Raw genomic sequence first — 18,278 nt, forward strand, 5'->3', positions numbered from 1 at the left:
ACACGCAATTATTATTTTTTTTTTTTTGCATTTTTCTTTTTCTTTAAGAAACAAAACTGAACAAACAAAAAATCCCGAAGCAAAATCCTTTTAGGTGTAATTACAAATATTTCAGGGGCAGGGAGGGAACCCTGTTACAGAAAGTATCCCAAGATTTCTTTCCCATCTCCTCTCCATTGAGGGAGAGAGCCAGCATACCCAAGTTTGGCTGTCACCTCCTCTTTGCTTGGAAGAAGGAGGAACCAATGCCTTAAGAACTTTGAAAGTATTTGTGTGTCTGTGAGACAGAACGAGAGTGTGTGTAGAAGTCAATTCTGTAAGTCTAAATAAGGTCTAATTTTATGTTTGTTTATTTTTTTAAAAAAAGTTCTAAAACAACAGGAAGAAAACACATGGAAAGAAACCCCTGGTGGAGACCTGGCTAAGTGCGGAAGTGGCCCTTTGTAAAGAGAATGTATAATGCACTGGGCCTCTTCCCCAGGCAGGCAGGACCTGTTCCACTGCTCAGACACCCTCTCAGATGCCCTCTGCTCCCCTGCCATGTCACCCTTCCTCAATCCTTTAAAAAAATAAACCCCTGCTCCTGTGACGTGACATTGGTCCTCCTCCGTGCCAGCTCGAGCTCTACTCGGTGTCCAGTTTGGCCATTTCCTGCACATAGACGCCGATGCTCTCACTGTCGAAGAGCAGGAAGTACACGTTCTTCAGAGAGGATGCTCTCGAGTCTTCGAAGTGGGCTGAGATGGCCTTGAGGGTCACCTGGGTGGCCGTCTGTTTGGGAAAGCAGTTTCTGCCACTGGGGAAAGGCAGGAAGGCGATGGACTTAAGCTTCTCATCCTCAGCTGCAGACAGGCAGTTTTTGATGGTCTCTTCCAGCTGTTCTTCACAGCTGTCGGAGCCCCACTGCGGGATGTGACAGTGAATGACACACTTGGCTGCGAGTCCCCTGGATTGGCTGACGGCAGTTTCAGCAACTTCCAAAGGGCCTTGGGATTTGCGAAGCTCCTTTACCATGTCCAGTAACTCTTTACCCCCAGCCTTTTCCAAGGCTTTACCTATCTCTTCCTTGAGGTCAATTTCGGCTGTGGTTGGGTGGACAATGGCGTCCACCCTCATGGAGCCAATATGGCTGATGTCACTTTGGGTCAGGGATAGCTTCTGCCCCAGAACGAGGCTCTTCGAAGACAGGGTGGTGAATCCATCTCCTGGCCCATCTTCAGAGGTGGAACTGGATGTTCTTTCCTTACCGCTGTCCTTTGGCATGGACTTCCTGGGCGTCCGTGGATTGGTGCTCACGGAGTTCTTTCCCCCCTTCCTGCCTGATGAGGCCTTTCTTCCTCTTTTGTCTGGGGTCGGGGAGAGGATCGTTTCTGACTGGCCTGTGATCCCTTGTTTTTTGGCCAGCAGTTCAGGGTGGATTTTTGGCAGGACACCCCCACTGGCGATGGTCACTCCTTTCAGCAGCTGGTTGAGCTCCTCATCATTGGCAACGGCCAGCAGGATGTGTCTGGGGGCTATCCGGGCCTTGTGGTTGTCCCTCGCAGCATTCCCAGCCAATTCTAGGATTTCTGCTACTAGGTACTCAATGACAGCGGCTATGTAGACGGGTGCACCGAAGCTGATCCTGTACTTGAATGTCCCCTTTTTCAGGTAATGCATCAACCGGCCTACTGGAAAGATGACACCAGCCCTGGCTGACCTGGACAGCTTGGACATTTTCTTCCCACTCCGGCCTGACATCTTGCCTCAGTCTTCCTCTCAGCTTGCTGACAAAATGGCCTCCTGGCACTTACACAGTACTGGTGCTGGGCCGCGAGCTCTGGGGGCCGGTGGCCTAATGAGCACCAATCCTGGCGCCAGGTTCGACCACGTGCTGCAGGTGGCGGACAGGACCCTGCCTCTCTTGGGGTGTGTCTGTGCATGTCAATGGCTGCAAGCAGCAGTTCTGTGAACATGCAAATTTTAATTTAATATTTAAACAGTACTTCTCATGCACGGATCTAACACTTCTAAAAGCGATGGTTGTTTCCAGTTCCAACTTCCTTCACATATGTTTCCAGTATCTCTCTACAATTTCTAGAAAGGTTGCAATGTGTACTTCTTTAATGAATGCTTATAAAAGTTTGTTTTGTGATCATTTGCTCTATTAAAATCAATGAGCCCTTGCCCCACCCTAACCCCCAAAAGTGCTGTGGGCTATCTATAAACATGGTTTTAATCTCTACTAACTGGGAAGCCCTAGGTAATGGATTTAAAGTTTAATGACTGCTTTGGCAACTTAGTGAGACCCAGTCTCTTGTAGGTGGGACAAGGATGCCTAAGAGGGGGAAGGGGGAGGGGAGGGGAAAAGGGAAGGAGAGGGGAGGAGGGGAGGAGGAGGAAAGAAGGAAGGAAGGGAGGGAGGGAGGAAGTTGAGAGCTAAGAAGGTAGCTTAATAGTATAGAGTGATTGCCTAGAATGTTCCCAACACACACACACACACACACACACACACACACACACACACACACACACGAGCAATAGTTAAGGGAGGGAGAGTTTTCCTTTTTCCCAGTTAATATACTTCACTTTCTTATTTTTCCCTTTCTTTTCCTTAAATTCCATATTAATAAAAATGCTCTCTTCCTCTTACCAGCAGAGAGCGCTGGTGCTGTGTACAATATAGAAGACGCTCATTTTCCCGGTTATAAATGCCTGGAGCCAGACAGCTAAGTTTGTCTCTTTCGGGCATCCGTTGCGGACAAGCCGTTGGGCACTCAAAGGCGGAAGCGGAAGCGTCTGTGGCCTGCTAGTAGGAAGCGGCGCTTCCGGGAGTGGAGATGGCCGCGCTGGCCCCGCTGCCGCCTCTACCCGCTCAATTTAAGAGCATACAGCATCATTTGAGAACGGCTCAGGAGCATGACAAACGGGACCCCGTGGTGGCCTACTACTGTGAGTCCCTCGAGTCGCCGCCTTCCCTCACGGTTACTCCCGGAGCCCACGCGCCGCCCTCTGTTGTTGAGGCCCGCCTGGCCCTGTGGCTTTAGACCTGAGTCTTGACCTCTGGCCTGCCCTGTGACGCTCTAAGCACCTTAGTGTCCTCTGCCTCTCCTGCTGAAGAGCCCCGGCACTGACCTCACCCGCGTCCGAGTCCTCTGCACACGCCTCCCAGCTTTTCTGAGTCTACCCGAAAGCTACCCGCCTTCTGGGAATTATAACTTCGGTAGACGAGCCTTTGAGATGGGGTGAAACTGAAGTGGGTTTTTCAGAAATGGGAAGGAAGGTAGACTAATAGGAAATAGCAAAAAGTGCACGTTAATTTATGACAGCTTTCGAGTCCGTTCCAAAATTCATGAAGGGTTCAATGTTTACTACTAAAAATTTGAATTTGACTGTTCTTAACTTGTTTTTCATACGCCTCTTTCCCACCAACAAGAATTTTCAGTCGTCGTTTAGTCATCCTGAAAGTTGAGAAGTTTAATAACAGTGTTCCCAGTTTGAGATGTATATACTCTTTCACTGAAGATCTAACTTTTTTCAGACTTTTAGAATTGGTAAAGTGGTTAGGGATAGTAGTTTTATGTAAACTATATTCTGAATTTTATACTCATCTTTGTTGCAAGAAATGGCTGTAGTACTTAAGTAAAAAACTTTCAGAATAGAGAAACCTGTCCACTCTTGCAGACATTGTTAGCAAAAATCTGGATCAAGTCATCCCTTCTCTACAAATACATCATTTCTCAAATGTGCACGGATGCCCCCCCCCTTATAATTGCCAAACTTCTCATGATTTAAGATCTGAATTGTCACCTCTACTGCAAGCAGAAAGGTGAAGAATATACTAAATATTTATAAAAAATCTTAAGACTATTGTTTTCATTATATTTGTTCTTTTAAGTTCCTCAAATCCTAGTAACCATTCATGCAGCAGATAATTATTGAGCCTTTTTACCTTTTGCCAGGCTTCCCGAGGTGCTGTAAAAGCAGCTATGAGAGTAGGGCTCATGAGAGTAGGTGCTTAGGTAGCATTTAGCCATTATATAAAGTAAGTCAGGAAAGGGAATAGAAGTAAACAGTAGTGGAGAGGGGATTTTATTTCTCTGTGTTCGGAGAATACCTCAGAGTTGACAGTTGAAACCAGACCTTTGTGCACATTTGGGGAAGAATATACCTTTAGAAGGAGTAAAAGTCTGAGGCTCCAGAGGCAAGAGTAAAAGAGGAGGAACTAGTAAAGGAGTGTAGAGCCAGACAGAACCTGTACAGGGCAAAGAAGTAATGTCTCAGTACTGTGAAATCGGGCTTTGTTCCCCTCTAAGCTAATCCTTATTCCTGTACCTTTGTGGCTACTCAGTATCCTTTCCTTCCTATGTCATGCTCATTCTTGCTCTTTGTTCTAACCTTTTTCCCTTTGTTTAAAACAATAAAAAGAAAAGAGAAGTGTTTCCCATGATAGTCCCCTAAAATTGAGCCTTACAGCTCCATCTTATAGGTAAATATAGAACGTGAATCCACTCTTGTTCTGACCCTTTTCTGGTAAATACCTTTTAATCTGCTGTCATTGTTTTTGTGCTTGTTTCTGTTGCAGTGGAATCCCTCCCCCTAGAGTCATGGATGGGCATTTTTATGACAAAATCCATTTGGCTGTAATGAAATGTTTGTTATGAGCCCAGTTTATAAGATAGTGTGTAATGTCCACACAGGATTTAAGGAATGCTAGGAAGGCACTAATGAACTCAAATTCGGTCTTGCTATAGTTTTTAATTTTTGCTAATTTGGTAACTGTGGATGCTGTCTCTTTGAAGTGATATTTGCAATTCTCTGACTCTTAATGAGGTTCAACATCTATTCATATGTTAATTAAACATGTGGTTTTCTTTTGAACTGCCTTTTGTTGCTTTTGCCCATGTTTCTGTTGAAATCTCTTTTCCTAATAATATATACTAAGCCTTTGTTGTATGTACTGCAACTATATTCTTTCAATTCACAGTCGGGTTTTTCTTCAGGAAGTCCTTTATCCAAAGTGCTTAATATAAATTGTCTGTCAATTTCTAGGATACATTCTAGTTTTCTAGACCTTGATTTCTCTTATGTACTCACTTGGGATTTAGTTTCTTAAGACTGTAAATGGATCTTTTATCAGTTATAGAAATTTATGTTGTTGATGCTTCGTTATAGCTGTTGTGAGATTTCTAATACATATGCTATCCTTTTCCCTCTGACTTTCTCCCTTTACTTTTTCCTCTTAATTCTTTCATATATTTCATTTATTTCAGTATATATCATTGTATATATACTTGAGGCCTTTTCTTAACTTCCACACATCTGTTGCTTAACACATCTATTGAGTTGACTTCAAGTTTTATTTTTTATTTATGAGTATTGTTTTGTTTTTGTGTTTTGTGTTTTTTTTCACATCTGGCCATTTCTGGTAGCTTCTTATTACTGTGTTTATTTTTAAACCTTTTAAGTTAGATATAATCCCTACACACACACACACACACACACACACACACACACACACACACACACTGTATGCTCTAAAATTCAAAAGGCGTTTAATGCCAACATTAATGAGCCAGTAGAAAATTTCACACTGAGAAGTATTGTTTTATGCTTCAGACTATTGAAATATATAAATTTACTTCTCATGCTAGAGAGATGGGTGCTGGAGAGATTGCTCAGTGGGTGAAGTGTTTACTATGCAAACATGAGAAACTGAGTTCAGATCTCTAGCACCTACGTAAAAGAGGTAGCATAATTCTGGGAAGGTGAGACACAAGAGCACTGCCATCCAGCCCAAGCAATGAGGATAAAGTCTGGGTTCAATGAGAGACCTTGTCTCAGAAAATAAAGTGGAAAGCAACAGGAAAACACCCAGCATTGATCCCTCCTCCATACATGCCTACGTAGGGAAACAGATATATGCACAAAAAAATTATCTGGGGTCTCTGTTTATAAAATATTTATGAAACAGAACTCTGTGTCTTGACATGAATATAATCTCTAATACAGATATTATTGTAGTTAGGAATTTTTAAGACTATGAAATCCATAATATGTTACATGCTTTATACTTATTACTGAGTATTTATATGATTTGCAAAAATTAGTGATTCCTGGACTTAATAGGAATCTTCCTATGTTTTATATTTTTTTACCTTAATATTCTTACATTTCTAGGTTGCCTGCTCTTTTGATTTTTTTAATCAGAAGTTAATGCTGAAACAATATATTAGTTTGTTGTTGTCGTTGTTCCTCTTTAGCAGTACTAAGTTATTTATTGTTTCCTTCCTTGAACTATTTAACATGGTCATAGCAAAATAGTGAATAAAATTCCCCATAATTGAAAAAGCTGTCCATTCCAAGAAAGAATCCCATAAGTTTATCTTGTGTTGTGGTGTGTTTTTCTAGTTTTCCTCCAATTCAATGAGCTCCACTTACCTCTCCCGCCTGAATACTGAGTTTGCGGGTATGTAACACCACAGCCAGCAATTTTCATTTTTTTAAGTAAACGTTTTTCTTTTGAAGTCACTTTTGGTCCATGTGCAAGTGTAAGAAATAACACAGAGAAAGCCTGTTGTCCTCATGATTGCCATATGATGTCTTAGCCGGAATTTTTAAATTGTAGAGTTCACCATGTTTTCTCAGAATTCTAAGTTTTACATGTATTTATTTAGATGTATGCATGCTTAATTCTAAACAATTTTGTCAAGTAGGTTCCTATTCCTATCATCACAGTCGAGACACAGCAACCTAAGATCCATTGCAGAGAGCATGGCCTATGGGCTCTAAGACACTTGGTATTAGAATGTCCAAACAAGATTTGCCTTAGGATGTGCTTGTCTTATTCATGCAACTAATCCTTACAATATCATGCTAAAAGAAAAGTTAAATAAATACTTCTTAAGTACTGAACTGTTGTTTGGGCGGACATGCTGCTACAAGGTTCCAGTGGGGATTCTTTCCCTACAAAGAGTCTCAGAAGCTTATAGGCTCTACCACATCCACCATGGAATCCTTCAGCTGGGATGATGGCACTGATGGAGGTTCTTGATATCCTTGACTGCATAGGCCAACTTCTAAGGCTGACAAGTGGGCCCAGCAACAGTGCTGGAAGCTCAGTGGTCACTGAGGTCAGGGCCATCCATGCACAGTCTCGGGTACTTTTGCCACTGAATATCAGCACAAAAGTTAGAGAATCTATGTCTTGGGAGCAGTGTGATCCTAGAGACCACGCTCAAAGGTCCTTTTTTTTTTTTTTTTTTTTTTTTTTTTCTTTTCATTGGGTGTTATCTTTGTACTCTTATTGCTCACAGCTTGGAACTGGTTTCCTAGCATGTCAACACCACCTTGGGGTTATCTCATTAAAATATCAAGGCCTGTCCTGGGCTAGGCTCTTGTCTGAGGTATCTTGAGTTGTCAGGTAGTCTGCCTCAAGCTTGCTTTTGAGGCACAGCTCTTATCAGAGCTGCCTGATGACAAGCTCAGTCATCTTATTATTTCACGTCACATAAAATGGTTTCCTAATAACATCGTGAGTAAAGCCAATAAGGTCACAGAGGATTTTTATAACATCATAAATGCTCATTTCTCTGAGATAAAAAGACTGAAATTACAATTCCTTTATCATTTAAAATTCTACTTACAAGTAGTATGAATAATGGAAGGTGCTGGGAACCTTAACTTAGGTCCCCGCACTTGCACAATAACCTTATCATTGAGCCATCTCATCTCCCAGACCCATTTTTAAAGATGTAAGATCCCTGTGAATAAAGAGACAAAAAAAAAGAAGAAAGAAAAGAAAACCAGTGAAAGACAGAGTGTTGATTATTACATTCATCTTAAATCAGTGTGCTACCTAGTTTTTATATCAACTTGACACAAGATAGAGTTATCTATGAAGAGAAAACTTCAACTGAGAAAATGTCTTCATGAAATATGGCTGTAGGCAAGCCTATAGCACATTTTCTTGGTTAGTGATTGATGTGGGAAGGCCCAGGCTATTCTGGATGCTACCATCCCTGGGAAGTTGGTAAGAAAGCAGACTAAGCAAACAAATCAGCCCTGTCAGTAAGGGAGCAAGTCAGTAAGCAGCACTCTACCACTCTACCTTGGTCTCTGCATCAACCCCTGCTGCCAGGTTTCTGCACTAATTGAGTTCCTGTCCTAACTGCTTTTGGTGATGAATTATGGATGAGATAAACACTTTCTTCCCCAAGGAATGCTTATGACATGGTGTTTAATCACAGCAATAGGAACCCTAACAAAAACAATCAATAATAAGTTAAAATGAATATCATTTTTAAATATGAAAATTGCTAATTCAGGAAAGTATACTAAAGTCTTCACTGACATAGCTGAGGGAGTTCATGTTAGAGACAGCCCCTGTTCCCATTACTAGGGCACCCACTTGGAGACTGAGCTGCCATGGGCTACATCTGTGCAAAGGTTCTAGGTTATCTCCAGGCACAGTCCTTGGTTGGAGTATCAGTCTCAAAAAAGACCCCTGGACCCAGATTTTTTTTTGTTGTTGTTGTTCTATTGCTCTCCTTGTTGAGCTCCTGTCCCCTCCAGGTCTTTCTATCTCCCCCTTCTTTCATAAGATTCCCGCACTCTGCCCAAAAGTTGGCTATGAATCTCAGCATCTGTTTTGGGTAGAGTCTTTCAGAGGCCCTCTGTGGTAGGCTCCTGTCCTGTTCCCTGTTTCCCCCTCTTCCAGTGTCCATCCCAGTTGCCTTTCTGAGTGAGGATTGATCATGTTACCTAGGGTCCTCCTTCTTGCTTAGCTTCTTTAAGTGTACAGATTTTAGTATGTTTATCCTATATTATATGTCTAATATCCACTTATGAGTGAGTATATGCCCTGTGTGTCTTTCTGCTTGTGGGATAGCTCACTCAGGATGATCTTTTCCAGATCCCACCATTTACCTGCAAATTTCATGATTTCCTTGCTGAGTAACATTCCACTGTGTAGATATACCACAATTTCTGCATTCATTCCTCATTTGAGGGCCATCTGAGTTGTTTCCAGCTTCTGTTTATTACAAATAAAGCTGCTACAAACATGGTTGAGCAAATGTCCTTGTTGTATACTTGAGCATATTTTGGATATATGCCTAGGAGTGGTGTAGCTGGATCTTGAGGTAGCACTATTCCTAATTTTCTGAGAAAGCACCAGATTGATTTCCAAAGTGGTTGTACAAGTTTACATTCCTACCAGCAATGCCTTTCTCTACATCCTTTCTAGCATGTGTTGTCACTTGAGTGTTTGTTCTTAGCCATTCTGATGGGTGTTAGGTGAAATCTCAGGGTTGTTTTGATTTTCATTTCCCTGATGACAAAGGACATTGAGCATTTCTTTAAGTGTTTCTCTGCCATTCAGTATTCTTGTATTGAGAGTTCTCTCTTTAGCGCTGTACTCCATTTTTTTAATTGGATTACTTGATTTGTTGCTTTTTAACTTCTTGAGTTCTTTATATATTCTGCATATTAGCCCTCTGTCAGATAGAAGGTTGATGAATATCCTTTCCCAGTCTGTGGGCTATCGTTTTTTTCTGATGACGGTATCCTTTGCTTTACAGAAGCTTTTCAGTTTTATGACATCCATTTATTGATTGTTGATCTTGTCTGTGGTGTTGGTGTTCTGTTCAGGAAGTTGTCTCCTGTGCCAATGAGGTCAAGGCTCTTTCCCAGTTTTTCCTTTAACTGATTTAGTGTGTCTGGTTTTATGTTAAGGTCTTTGATCCACTTAGAATTTAGTTTTGTTCAGGGTGGTAAGTATGTATCTATTTGCATTTTTCTACATCCAGTTAGACCAGCACCATTTGTTGAAGATGCTGTCTTTTTTTCATTGTATGGTTTTGGCTTCTTTGTCAAAAATCAAGTATCCATATGTGTGTGGATTTTTTTTTTTCCTGCATCTTCTATTTGAGTCCATTGATCCACCAGTCTGTTTCTATGCCAGTACCAGGCAGTTTTTATTACTATTGCTCTATAGTACAGCTTGATATCAGGAATGTAGATACCTCTAGAAGGTCTGTTGTTGTACAGGATTATTTTTTCAATTCTATCAGTGAAGATACTATTTTCATAGTACTTATTTTTACATTTTTGATATATTTACACAAAGAATTTGTTTTGAAATTTTACTGTTTTATTTACAGCAAAACTTGTACCATCCTTGGCCTGACATAGTAGGCCAGTGCTCTAACAGAGGTATTTTGCTACCACATAACAGGTATTTGTGTAGTCCACATTGGCTTTGAACTCTTGGTCCTCTTGCCTCTATGGCCTGGGTGCTAGGATTACAGGTGCATGCTCAGCAAACCTGAGAATAGAAAGATCTTCCTGAATTTAGTGTTCCCCACAGGACCAGATCTAGCAATTTCCAATATATTTTACACAGTGTCTGTGTTTCGTAGATACTCATACATTTTCTGTTTTTTTAAAAAAAATATACATCATATAAATTTCATGGAATTCTGCTTAAAGCTCTTACCATATTTGTGATTATTCCCTAAACACAAGTTTCTGCAAACTGTAACCTCTTAACTATATTTACATTTTCCCAAAATGCCTTCTAAAACTTTGTTTTTCTTTAGGGTCATTTGATCGTGCAGTCATTGTGGTCCTCTGTTGCTAGGTGGTAGAAGCAACACCTGAATGACAGGTGGAGATGAGGAATGTTGAAGAAAAAAGTTGTCTGTGATAAGTAATTAGCAAAAGATAATGACATAATTTTGGGAGAAATGTAAGTAGAGGAAATGAAGGTTAGGCTTTCTGCTCCTAGCACTGTATCTTAAGCTCCTCCTTTTATTTTTATTTTTTTAATAAAACCAGAAAATATCTTGAGTTTTACTAACAAAACTACATGATAACAATGTTGACACTGCCAGATTTGGTGCTATAGGCTAAGTAAATCCAGAAAGGTTTCTTTTCAAGTTCATTGTAACTAAAAGTATAAACATTCCAGTTTGGCTTTTAAAGATTCCTCTAGGGGGTGACAATGTAAAACCATAGACCTCAGTGACAATGAAACAGGCCCCTGAGACTCCCATTGTTTATGTGATCAGAGAAAGATTAAATAGTTCCTCAGGAAGTTGTTAATACATATGACTTTCAGCACTGAAAAGCAGAAAAGTTTAACTTAAATACCAAAAATGTTAGTGTAGTAGTACACTTAAAAATGGCTCTGTTGGGCTATATAACATTTATTATTAACCCTAAGATTATCAGGGTGGTATTATCTAACCTGCTATCACAAATAATTTTATAATTGCCTTGTTTACCTTGGGCCAGGCAAATATTCCTACCTACAGTCTGAATCACTTCACCATCCATCTCCCAGCCTCCATCCAATGCCGTCCTCCTTAACTGACTTATCTTCCACCCATAATCTTTTTTTTTAATTTTTATTTCTTTTTTAATTAAATTTTTATTTTTATATTAGTTACAGTTTATTTACTTTGTATCCCAGTTGTAGCCCTCTCCCTTATTTCCTCTTGATCCCACCCTCCCTCCTTCTCCCTGGACTCCTCCCTTCCCCTCTCTAAGTCCACTGATATGGGAGGTCCTCCCCTTCCATCTGACCCTAGCTTATGATGTTTCTTCGGAACTGGCTGCAATGTCCATCTCTGTGGCCTAGCAAGGCTGCACCTCCATGGAGGGGAGGGGCTCAAAGAGCCAGCTATTGAGTTCATGTCAGATACAGTCCCTGTTCCCCTTACTAGGACACCCACTTGGAGACTGAGCTGCCATGGGCTACATCCGAGCAGGGGTTCTAGGTTATATCTCAGCAATTAAAAACAAGGAAATCACAAAATTTGCAGGCAAATGGTGGAATCTAGAAAAGATCATCCTGAGTGAGGTATCCCAGAAGCAGAAAGACACACACAGTATATACTCACTTATAAGTGGATACTAGACCTATAAGATAGGATAAACATACTAAAATCTGTACATATAAAGAAGATAAACAAGAAAGAGGACCTGGGGTAAGATGATCAATCTTCGATTAGAAAGACAAATGGGATGAACATTGGAAGTAGGAAAAGTAACAGGAGAGGAGCCTACCACCGAGGGCCTCTGAAAGACTCTACCTAGCAGTGTATTAAAGCAGATGCTGAGACTCATAACCAAACCTTGGACAGAGTGCAGGGAATCATATGAAAGAAGGGGGAGTTAGTAAGACCTGAAGAGGACGGGAGCTCCACAAGGACCAAATATATCTGGGCACAGGTGTCTTATCTGAGACTGTATCTCCAACCAAGGACCATCCATAATCTTATGAAATACTTGTTTTTATTTATCTGGGCCTTTCCATGCCATTTTTGGGGTCCTTCTTCCCGGCCCCATGTGGTTTCTTCTCCACAGTGATGCATCCTGGCATCCTCCTTTCTCTCTTCCTGCCTTCTGTTTGTTTTTTTGTTTTTTTGTTTATTCTATTTATTCACTTTGTATCCCAGCTGTAGCCTTCTCCCTCATCCCCTCCCAATCCTGCCCTCCCTTCCTCTTCCTTCCTCTTCTCCTCCCAAGCCCCTGCCCCAGTCCACTGATAGGGGAGGTCCTCTTCCCCTTCCATCTGACCCTAGCATATCAGGTCTTATCAGGACTGGCTGCATTGTCTTCCTCAGTGGCCTGGTAAGGCTGTTCCCCCATCGTGGGGAGTTGATCAAAGAGCCAACCAGAGTTTATGTCAGAGACAGTCCCTGTTCCCCTTACTGTCTCTGTTTTGAGATTCTCTCTTGAACTGCAAAAGCCCAGGAACCTTAGCCATGCCTACCCCATTCTGCCCTGAGAAGGTATAGGCTGTTTAATCAACCAATCAGATATGTCTTAGGCAGGTTTACAAAACAAAGATAGGTTTAACCAGACCTTAAGGGCTAGTAACACACATCAGACCAACCTCCAATAGTTGGTTTTCTTTGCTAATGAAAAGAAATTATATGGAACACATATGGAAATTAGAATTAAGAATGATTGCCTGTTAGTAATTTGTTGTTAGTCACACAGGAAAACAAAATGGATTTTTAAGTTAGATAAGTCTAAACCAATGGGAAGAATCTTGTTATCGTTGTAGTTTCAGAACTTTAATGATAAATGGAGACCATAGTTTTTTAAATTTGTTTTAATTATAGACCATTTCAGGATACTGTGCTATGACAGTGACAGATTAACAGTAAAAATACAGAATGATCAATTCCTGCTTTATGCATTATAATTCCATTACTTCGATTTCTGCAAGTATATGGCCACCCATATTTTGTTTTAAAAACAGTCATTTGAATCATTTGACTACTCTCCTTTCTTTAAATAAAACTCTTCAGGAAAAAACAAAAACAAAAAACAACTGTGATTGCGTGAATGGAGCCTGTGCAACCGCTCAACTTTTATTTTCTTTGACATGCCAGAGAATTTAAACAACTTTTTGATAAGGCTTGCTTTTCATAATAGTTACATTTGACTGCTCAAAAAAAGGCAATGTGTGAGGGGTAGGGAGGGAAGAAAGCCACATCCTTTTGAATAGTGCAGAACTATATATAATAGGCTTCATTTAGCTGTTGTTATTATGTTTGTTTTTCTATCCTGGGGCTTATCAAGTTTTGAGGGAGGGTGCTTTTGTTTATTAAGACTCAATTTATTATTGTTTCCATCTGAAAACACTGCTGGAAATCATGGAAGAGCAATTTTTTGTTTGACAGGACTTTCCAGCACATTTTAGAACATCATTGTTGTAAGTGGCAGCAGTTCCCCCAGACACTGCAGTAACTGGGAACATGTTTCAGTCATAAAGTACTTAACATGCAAGTGTGACCACCCAACTTTGATTCCCAACAACCACATAAATGCCAGGTGTGACAGCAGTCTTCTGCAATCTCAGCACTCGGAATGCAGGGAAAGATGGATCTCTGGAACTGATTGGCCAGCCAGTCTATCTAGTCAGCAGGTTACAAGTTCAGTTAGATATGTGACGGACATTGAAAATAATCACCCGACATTGCCTTCTGGCATTTGTGTGCATATACATTTACCCATGCACCCCATCCTTTTCCTGCTCCCTCTAGAAGCAAGAGGCAGTATTTGTTTTGCCACCTTTGAGAAACATTGATCAAAATGTTTGGGTTTTTTTTTTTTTAAGTTTGAAATACATACAAAAGAATAAATAATCACATGGCTTCCCACTTACAGTCTTTACAGGTAACATTTGTTTGAAGTGACTAAAATGTAAAATTATGTGTGTGTGACACATTTTACCTACTTGTTAATGAAAGCTGTTGATTCTATAACCTGATTGTTGTGAAGAGTGTCTCAGTAAACATGGATGTACAGGTACCTCTACAGTAAGCTGGCCTTGTTCCTTCAGATGTACACCACTGAGAATGGTGGCTGTAGGTCACACAGTTGTGAGTTTTTGAGGAAGCTCCATCCTGATATTTTGTTGGTTATACGAATTTAGATTTTCCTGCACAATGTATGAATATGCTTCCTTCTCATATCAGCATTTGTTGGTTTTTGCTTAGCCATTTTGATTGGGATAAGATGGAATCACAATGTAGTATTGATTTACAGTACTGGAGTCTTACCATTTTCGTATATTCTTGAGTCATAATTTTTACTCAGAATGATAACCTTCACCTTTTAATTGGAGTAAATTACTTGTTTAATGTAGTCATTAATGTGCTTGAATTTAAGTCTACTTTTGCTATCAGTATTGTATTTGATTTTTCTGTTTTTTTCCCCCCTTTTTTGACTCTTTGATAGATAATTTGGGTAGTCTTTGGTGTGTGGGGAGGACAGAGGTGTGCGTGTGAGTGCTTCTACTGTGTGTTTGTCTGTGCACCATGTGCATGCATTGCCTGCAGTGGTCAGAAGAGGCCATGGCATCACTTAGCACTGAAATTACAACAGAGAGTTGTGCTTCTTCATGTAGGTGCTAGGAATAGAATTCAGATCCTCTGCAAAAACAAATAGAGTGCTCCTAACCACTAAGCCATCTCTCCAGTCCTCTCCAGTGTTTGTTTTGGGATTTGTTTGTTTGTTTGTTTGTTTAAGGATTGTTATTCTTCCAATAATATTTATGTTATAATTAATGAATATTTCTTATTTATTAGTAGTTAGTATAAAATTTACATTAAAGCATTACAATCTGCTCTCAGGTGGTATGTAACTGTATACCATAAACTATCATTTTTCCTACCCTTTGCCAGTAATTGGTATGCATTGTATTCATCTGTATATCATGTACCCTATCCATTTTTACTTATTAACCATTTTGTTTTAATTTTTTATAGAGAGAAGATATTTTTTCATGTATTTGACCACATAAATATCATTTTCATCATTCTTCTTCCTTTTTAGCCTAACCTTTAAATTTTATAGCATTCCTTTTTCTCTCTCAGAACTATGTCATTTCTTACTTAGTTTGATGCTGAGATTATTTCAGCCTCTCCTGTGAGAAAGTAAGCTTTTATCTCAGCCTTTTTGACAAGTGCACTTATACTTTCAGTGTACTAGATTTGACAGTTTGTTTTTCTTCCACCTTCTCTTTGATACCTTTCTTGCTAGATCCCTTCATTTGGGAATCTAGTCACATGTAATATAGACACTAGACATTTTCCTGGACCTCTAGAAGCTGGTTTTTAAGTGGTTTGTCTTTTCTTTTTTTTTTTTTTCTTTTAATTGTCATTCTTAAAATTTTATTTGTTATTCACTTTACATCCTGATTGCAGCCCCCTCCTTTTATCTCATTCCCTTCCCCTACATACACGCTTCTCCTTACTTTCCCCTTTCCTTCTCCTCAGAAGATGCAGAGGTCCCCCATGGGTACCAACCTTCCCTGTCACATTAAGTCACTGCAGGACTAGCCACATCCTCCCCCATTGAGGCCAGACAAGGCAGCCAGCCCAGTTGGGGGGACAGGATCCAAAGGGAGGCATCAGAGTCAGAGAAGGCCCCTAATCCAATTGTTGGAGGGATCCACATGAAGACCAAGCTGCACATCTGCTACATATGTGCAGGGGACTTAGGACAAGTCCATGGATGCTCTTTGGTTGGTGGTTCAGTCTCTGTGAGCCCCCATAGGCCCAGGTTAGTTTACTCTGTAGGTCTTCTTGTGGAGTCCCTTACCCCTCTAGCTCTCTCAACCCTTCCCCCAACTCTTCCATAGGACTCCCTGAACTCTGTCTAATGTTTGGCTGTGGGTCTCTGCATCTGTTTTCTTTAGCGGCTGGGTGAAGCCTCTCAGAGGAGTTATGCTAGGCTCTTGTCTACAAGCAAACCAGAGTAACATTAATAGTGTCAGGGATTGTTTCTCTCCCATGGGATGGGTCTCAAGTAGGGCCAGTATTTGGTTGGCCATTCCCTCATTCTTTTGCTCCATCTGTTTCCCTGCACATCTTGTAGGCAGGCCCAATTTTGTGTTGAAGGTTTTGTGAGTGAGATGGTATCCTTATCCCTTCACTAAAAGCCTACTTGGTTACAGGAGATGGCCATTTCAGGCTCCATATCCCCTGTTGTTAGGAGTCTCAACTAGGGTGACCCCACAGACTTCCTGAGCCTCCCCTAATACTTGGTCTCTGGCAAGTCCCAGAGATGCCTCCCACCTCCGATTTCTATTCTCTCACCTGGCCCTCTCTCCCTGGTCTTCCCACTCCAAATCCCTACCCCTGAACCCTTCTCCACCCCCTCTTCTACCTAGTCCCCTCCCTTCATCCACCTCCAGTGTGTGTTTTATTTCCCATTCTGAATTTCAAGCATCTTCCCTTGGGCCCTCTTCGTAGCTTAGCTTCCTTGGGCCTGTGGGTTGTAACATGGTTATCCTGTACTTTATGGCTAATGTCCACTTACAAGTGAGTGTATCTTTTTGGGGGGTTGGGTTACCTCACTCAGGATGATTTTTTCTGGTTCTATCCATTTGCTTGCAAATTTTAAGATGCCCTTGTATTTAATAGCTGAGTAGTATTCCATCATGTAAATATACCACATTATCTTTAGTCATTCTTCAGTTGAGGGGCACCTAGTTTGTTAAGATTGTTTTCTGGCAGTTTTATTTTGGGTGGTTTCTATTGCTATTTCTGAGGCTCACTAACCATTTCTCTTCTCTTTTTTTGTGATTATACTGTACTATTAATCATATTAAATAATTTTTCCACTTTGGATAAACATTTCTAGGATTACATTTGAGTCCCTTTATGTTTATTTCTCTCTTTTATTCTTTTTACTCACTTTTTTATCAAGACTTTAATATTAGTTTCCCAGTATTTGACTGTCATCTGATAGTTCCTTCATTTTAGTTAGCTTCGCTTGATCTGCTTGAAGTATTGGCTTATTGCCTTATACATCATATTTTCACACCATCATAGTTAGTAATTTTTGTTTAGACGTAGGACATTTTGAAAAGATTTGAGCTGGCCAACATTCAAGGTATTTGTGGTTGGATCCCTTTGAGCTTTGTTCCTTTTGTTTCCCAGTGTTGTTTGTTGACATTTATTTCTAGCTCTTTGGGGTGCATGGGTAAAGTAGCCATTGGAGAGTATGGATAAAAGAGCCTTTATTTTGGATCAGGTTAGGTCCATACTTCTAAAGTATGGTTTCGGAATACTGAATATCCTGGGTAAATATCCAGGACTCTCTGTGATCTAGTTGGAACATGAATCTATTCTAGCAGTGTGAGAATTCTTGGCAAGAGGTAGATACATAGCCATGTGCATTCTTAGGCCCTGTGTAGTTTTCCCATGTGTGAACATATAGTAGTGTTTGGCCAACTTCAGTTGTATGTAGCTGTGCAGATAGTGGACTTCTTTTTGTATAGCTTCCTCCAGATCATTACCCTGGCCTTCAACTTAGAACTGCCTCATTCTCCCGAAATTCTTTTTTTTCCCAGCTTAATCAGAAGACATATTGTCCTTGTTTGGAACTGTTGTGTCCCACCCCCACCCCCGAGTTTAGAGTGGGCCTCCATGCAGAATGGTGAGCTGATCTTAGGTCCATGCTTATGTCTTTTCTCTAGATACCAGGGTTTACTGTTTCTACTTTTAGGAAACTTGATTTATGGTTTTTGATCAGGCTTTTTTCTAAGGCCTACACTGGTCTTGAAATCACTCTTTCCCAGGTCAGCCTTGAACCGGGCAATTCTCTGTCTGAGCCTTAACAGTATCTTAAAGTACAGGTCTTCTCCACCAAACCCAGCCTATGGTATCATTTTAACAAACAGTTGCTATGTACTGCCTGCTGTGAATCAGCACAATGCTAGTATTCATAATCTAAGTGATTAGCTGATTTTGAATGAATACTAAATGTAT

General features: G+C 40.6%; 2 protein-coding genes across 3 annotated transcripts in view; one reads left to right on the forward strand and one right to left on the reverse strand.

The window, feature by feature from the left end:
- Nucleotides 1-624: 624 nt before the first annotated feature.
- On the reverse strand, nucleotides 625-1,740 carry LOC129691580 (core histone macro-H2A.2-like). Of its 2 annotated transcripts, XM_055627723.1 has the most exons (2): nucleotides 1,297-1,740; nucleotides 625-1,266 (listed from the first exon to the last, which is right to left on the reverse strand). In XM_055627723.1, the coding sequence occupies exons 1-2, from the start codon at nucleotides 1,738-1,740 to the stop codon at nucleotides 625-627; spliced, it is 1,086 nt and encodes a 361-aa protein (XP_055483698.1). The 2 variants fall into 2 exon arrangements, with proteins under 2 accessions (XP_055483698.1, XP_055483697.1); XM_055627722.1 differs by having other exon boundaries at nucleotides 625-1,740.
- A 1,051-nt stretch (nucleotides 1,741-2,791) lies between these two features.
- Nucleotides 2,792-18,278, forward strand: part of Vta1 (vesicle trafficking 1) — a 73,985-nt gene continuing 58,498 nt past the window's right edge. Inside the window, exon 1 of the mRNA XM_055627728.1 lies at nucleotides 2,792-2,931. Coding sequence (XP_055483703.1) covers nucleotides 2,820-2,931 — 112 coding nt within the window. The 5' untranslated portion in view covers nucleotides 2,792-2,819. The remainder of the gene's footprint in view (nucleotides 2,932-18,278) is intronic.

This window comes from Psammomys obesus, unplaced genomic scaffold, assembly GCF_907164565.1.
Source record: "Psammomys obesus unplaced genomic scaffold, mPsaObe1.curated_primary_1811, whole genome shotgun sequence".
Taxonomy (NCBI): Eukaryota; Metazoa; Chordata; class Mammalia; order Rodentia; family Muridae; genus Psammomys; species Psammomys obesus.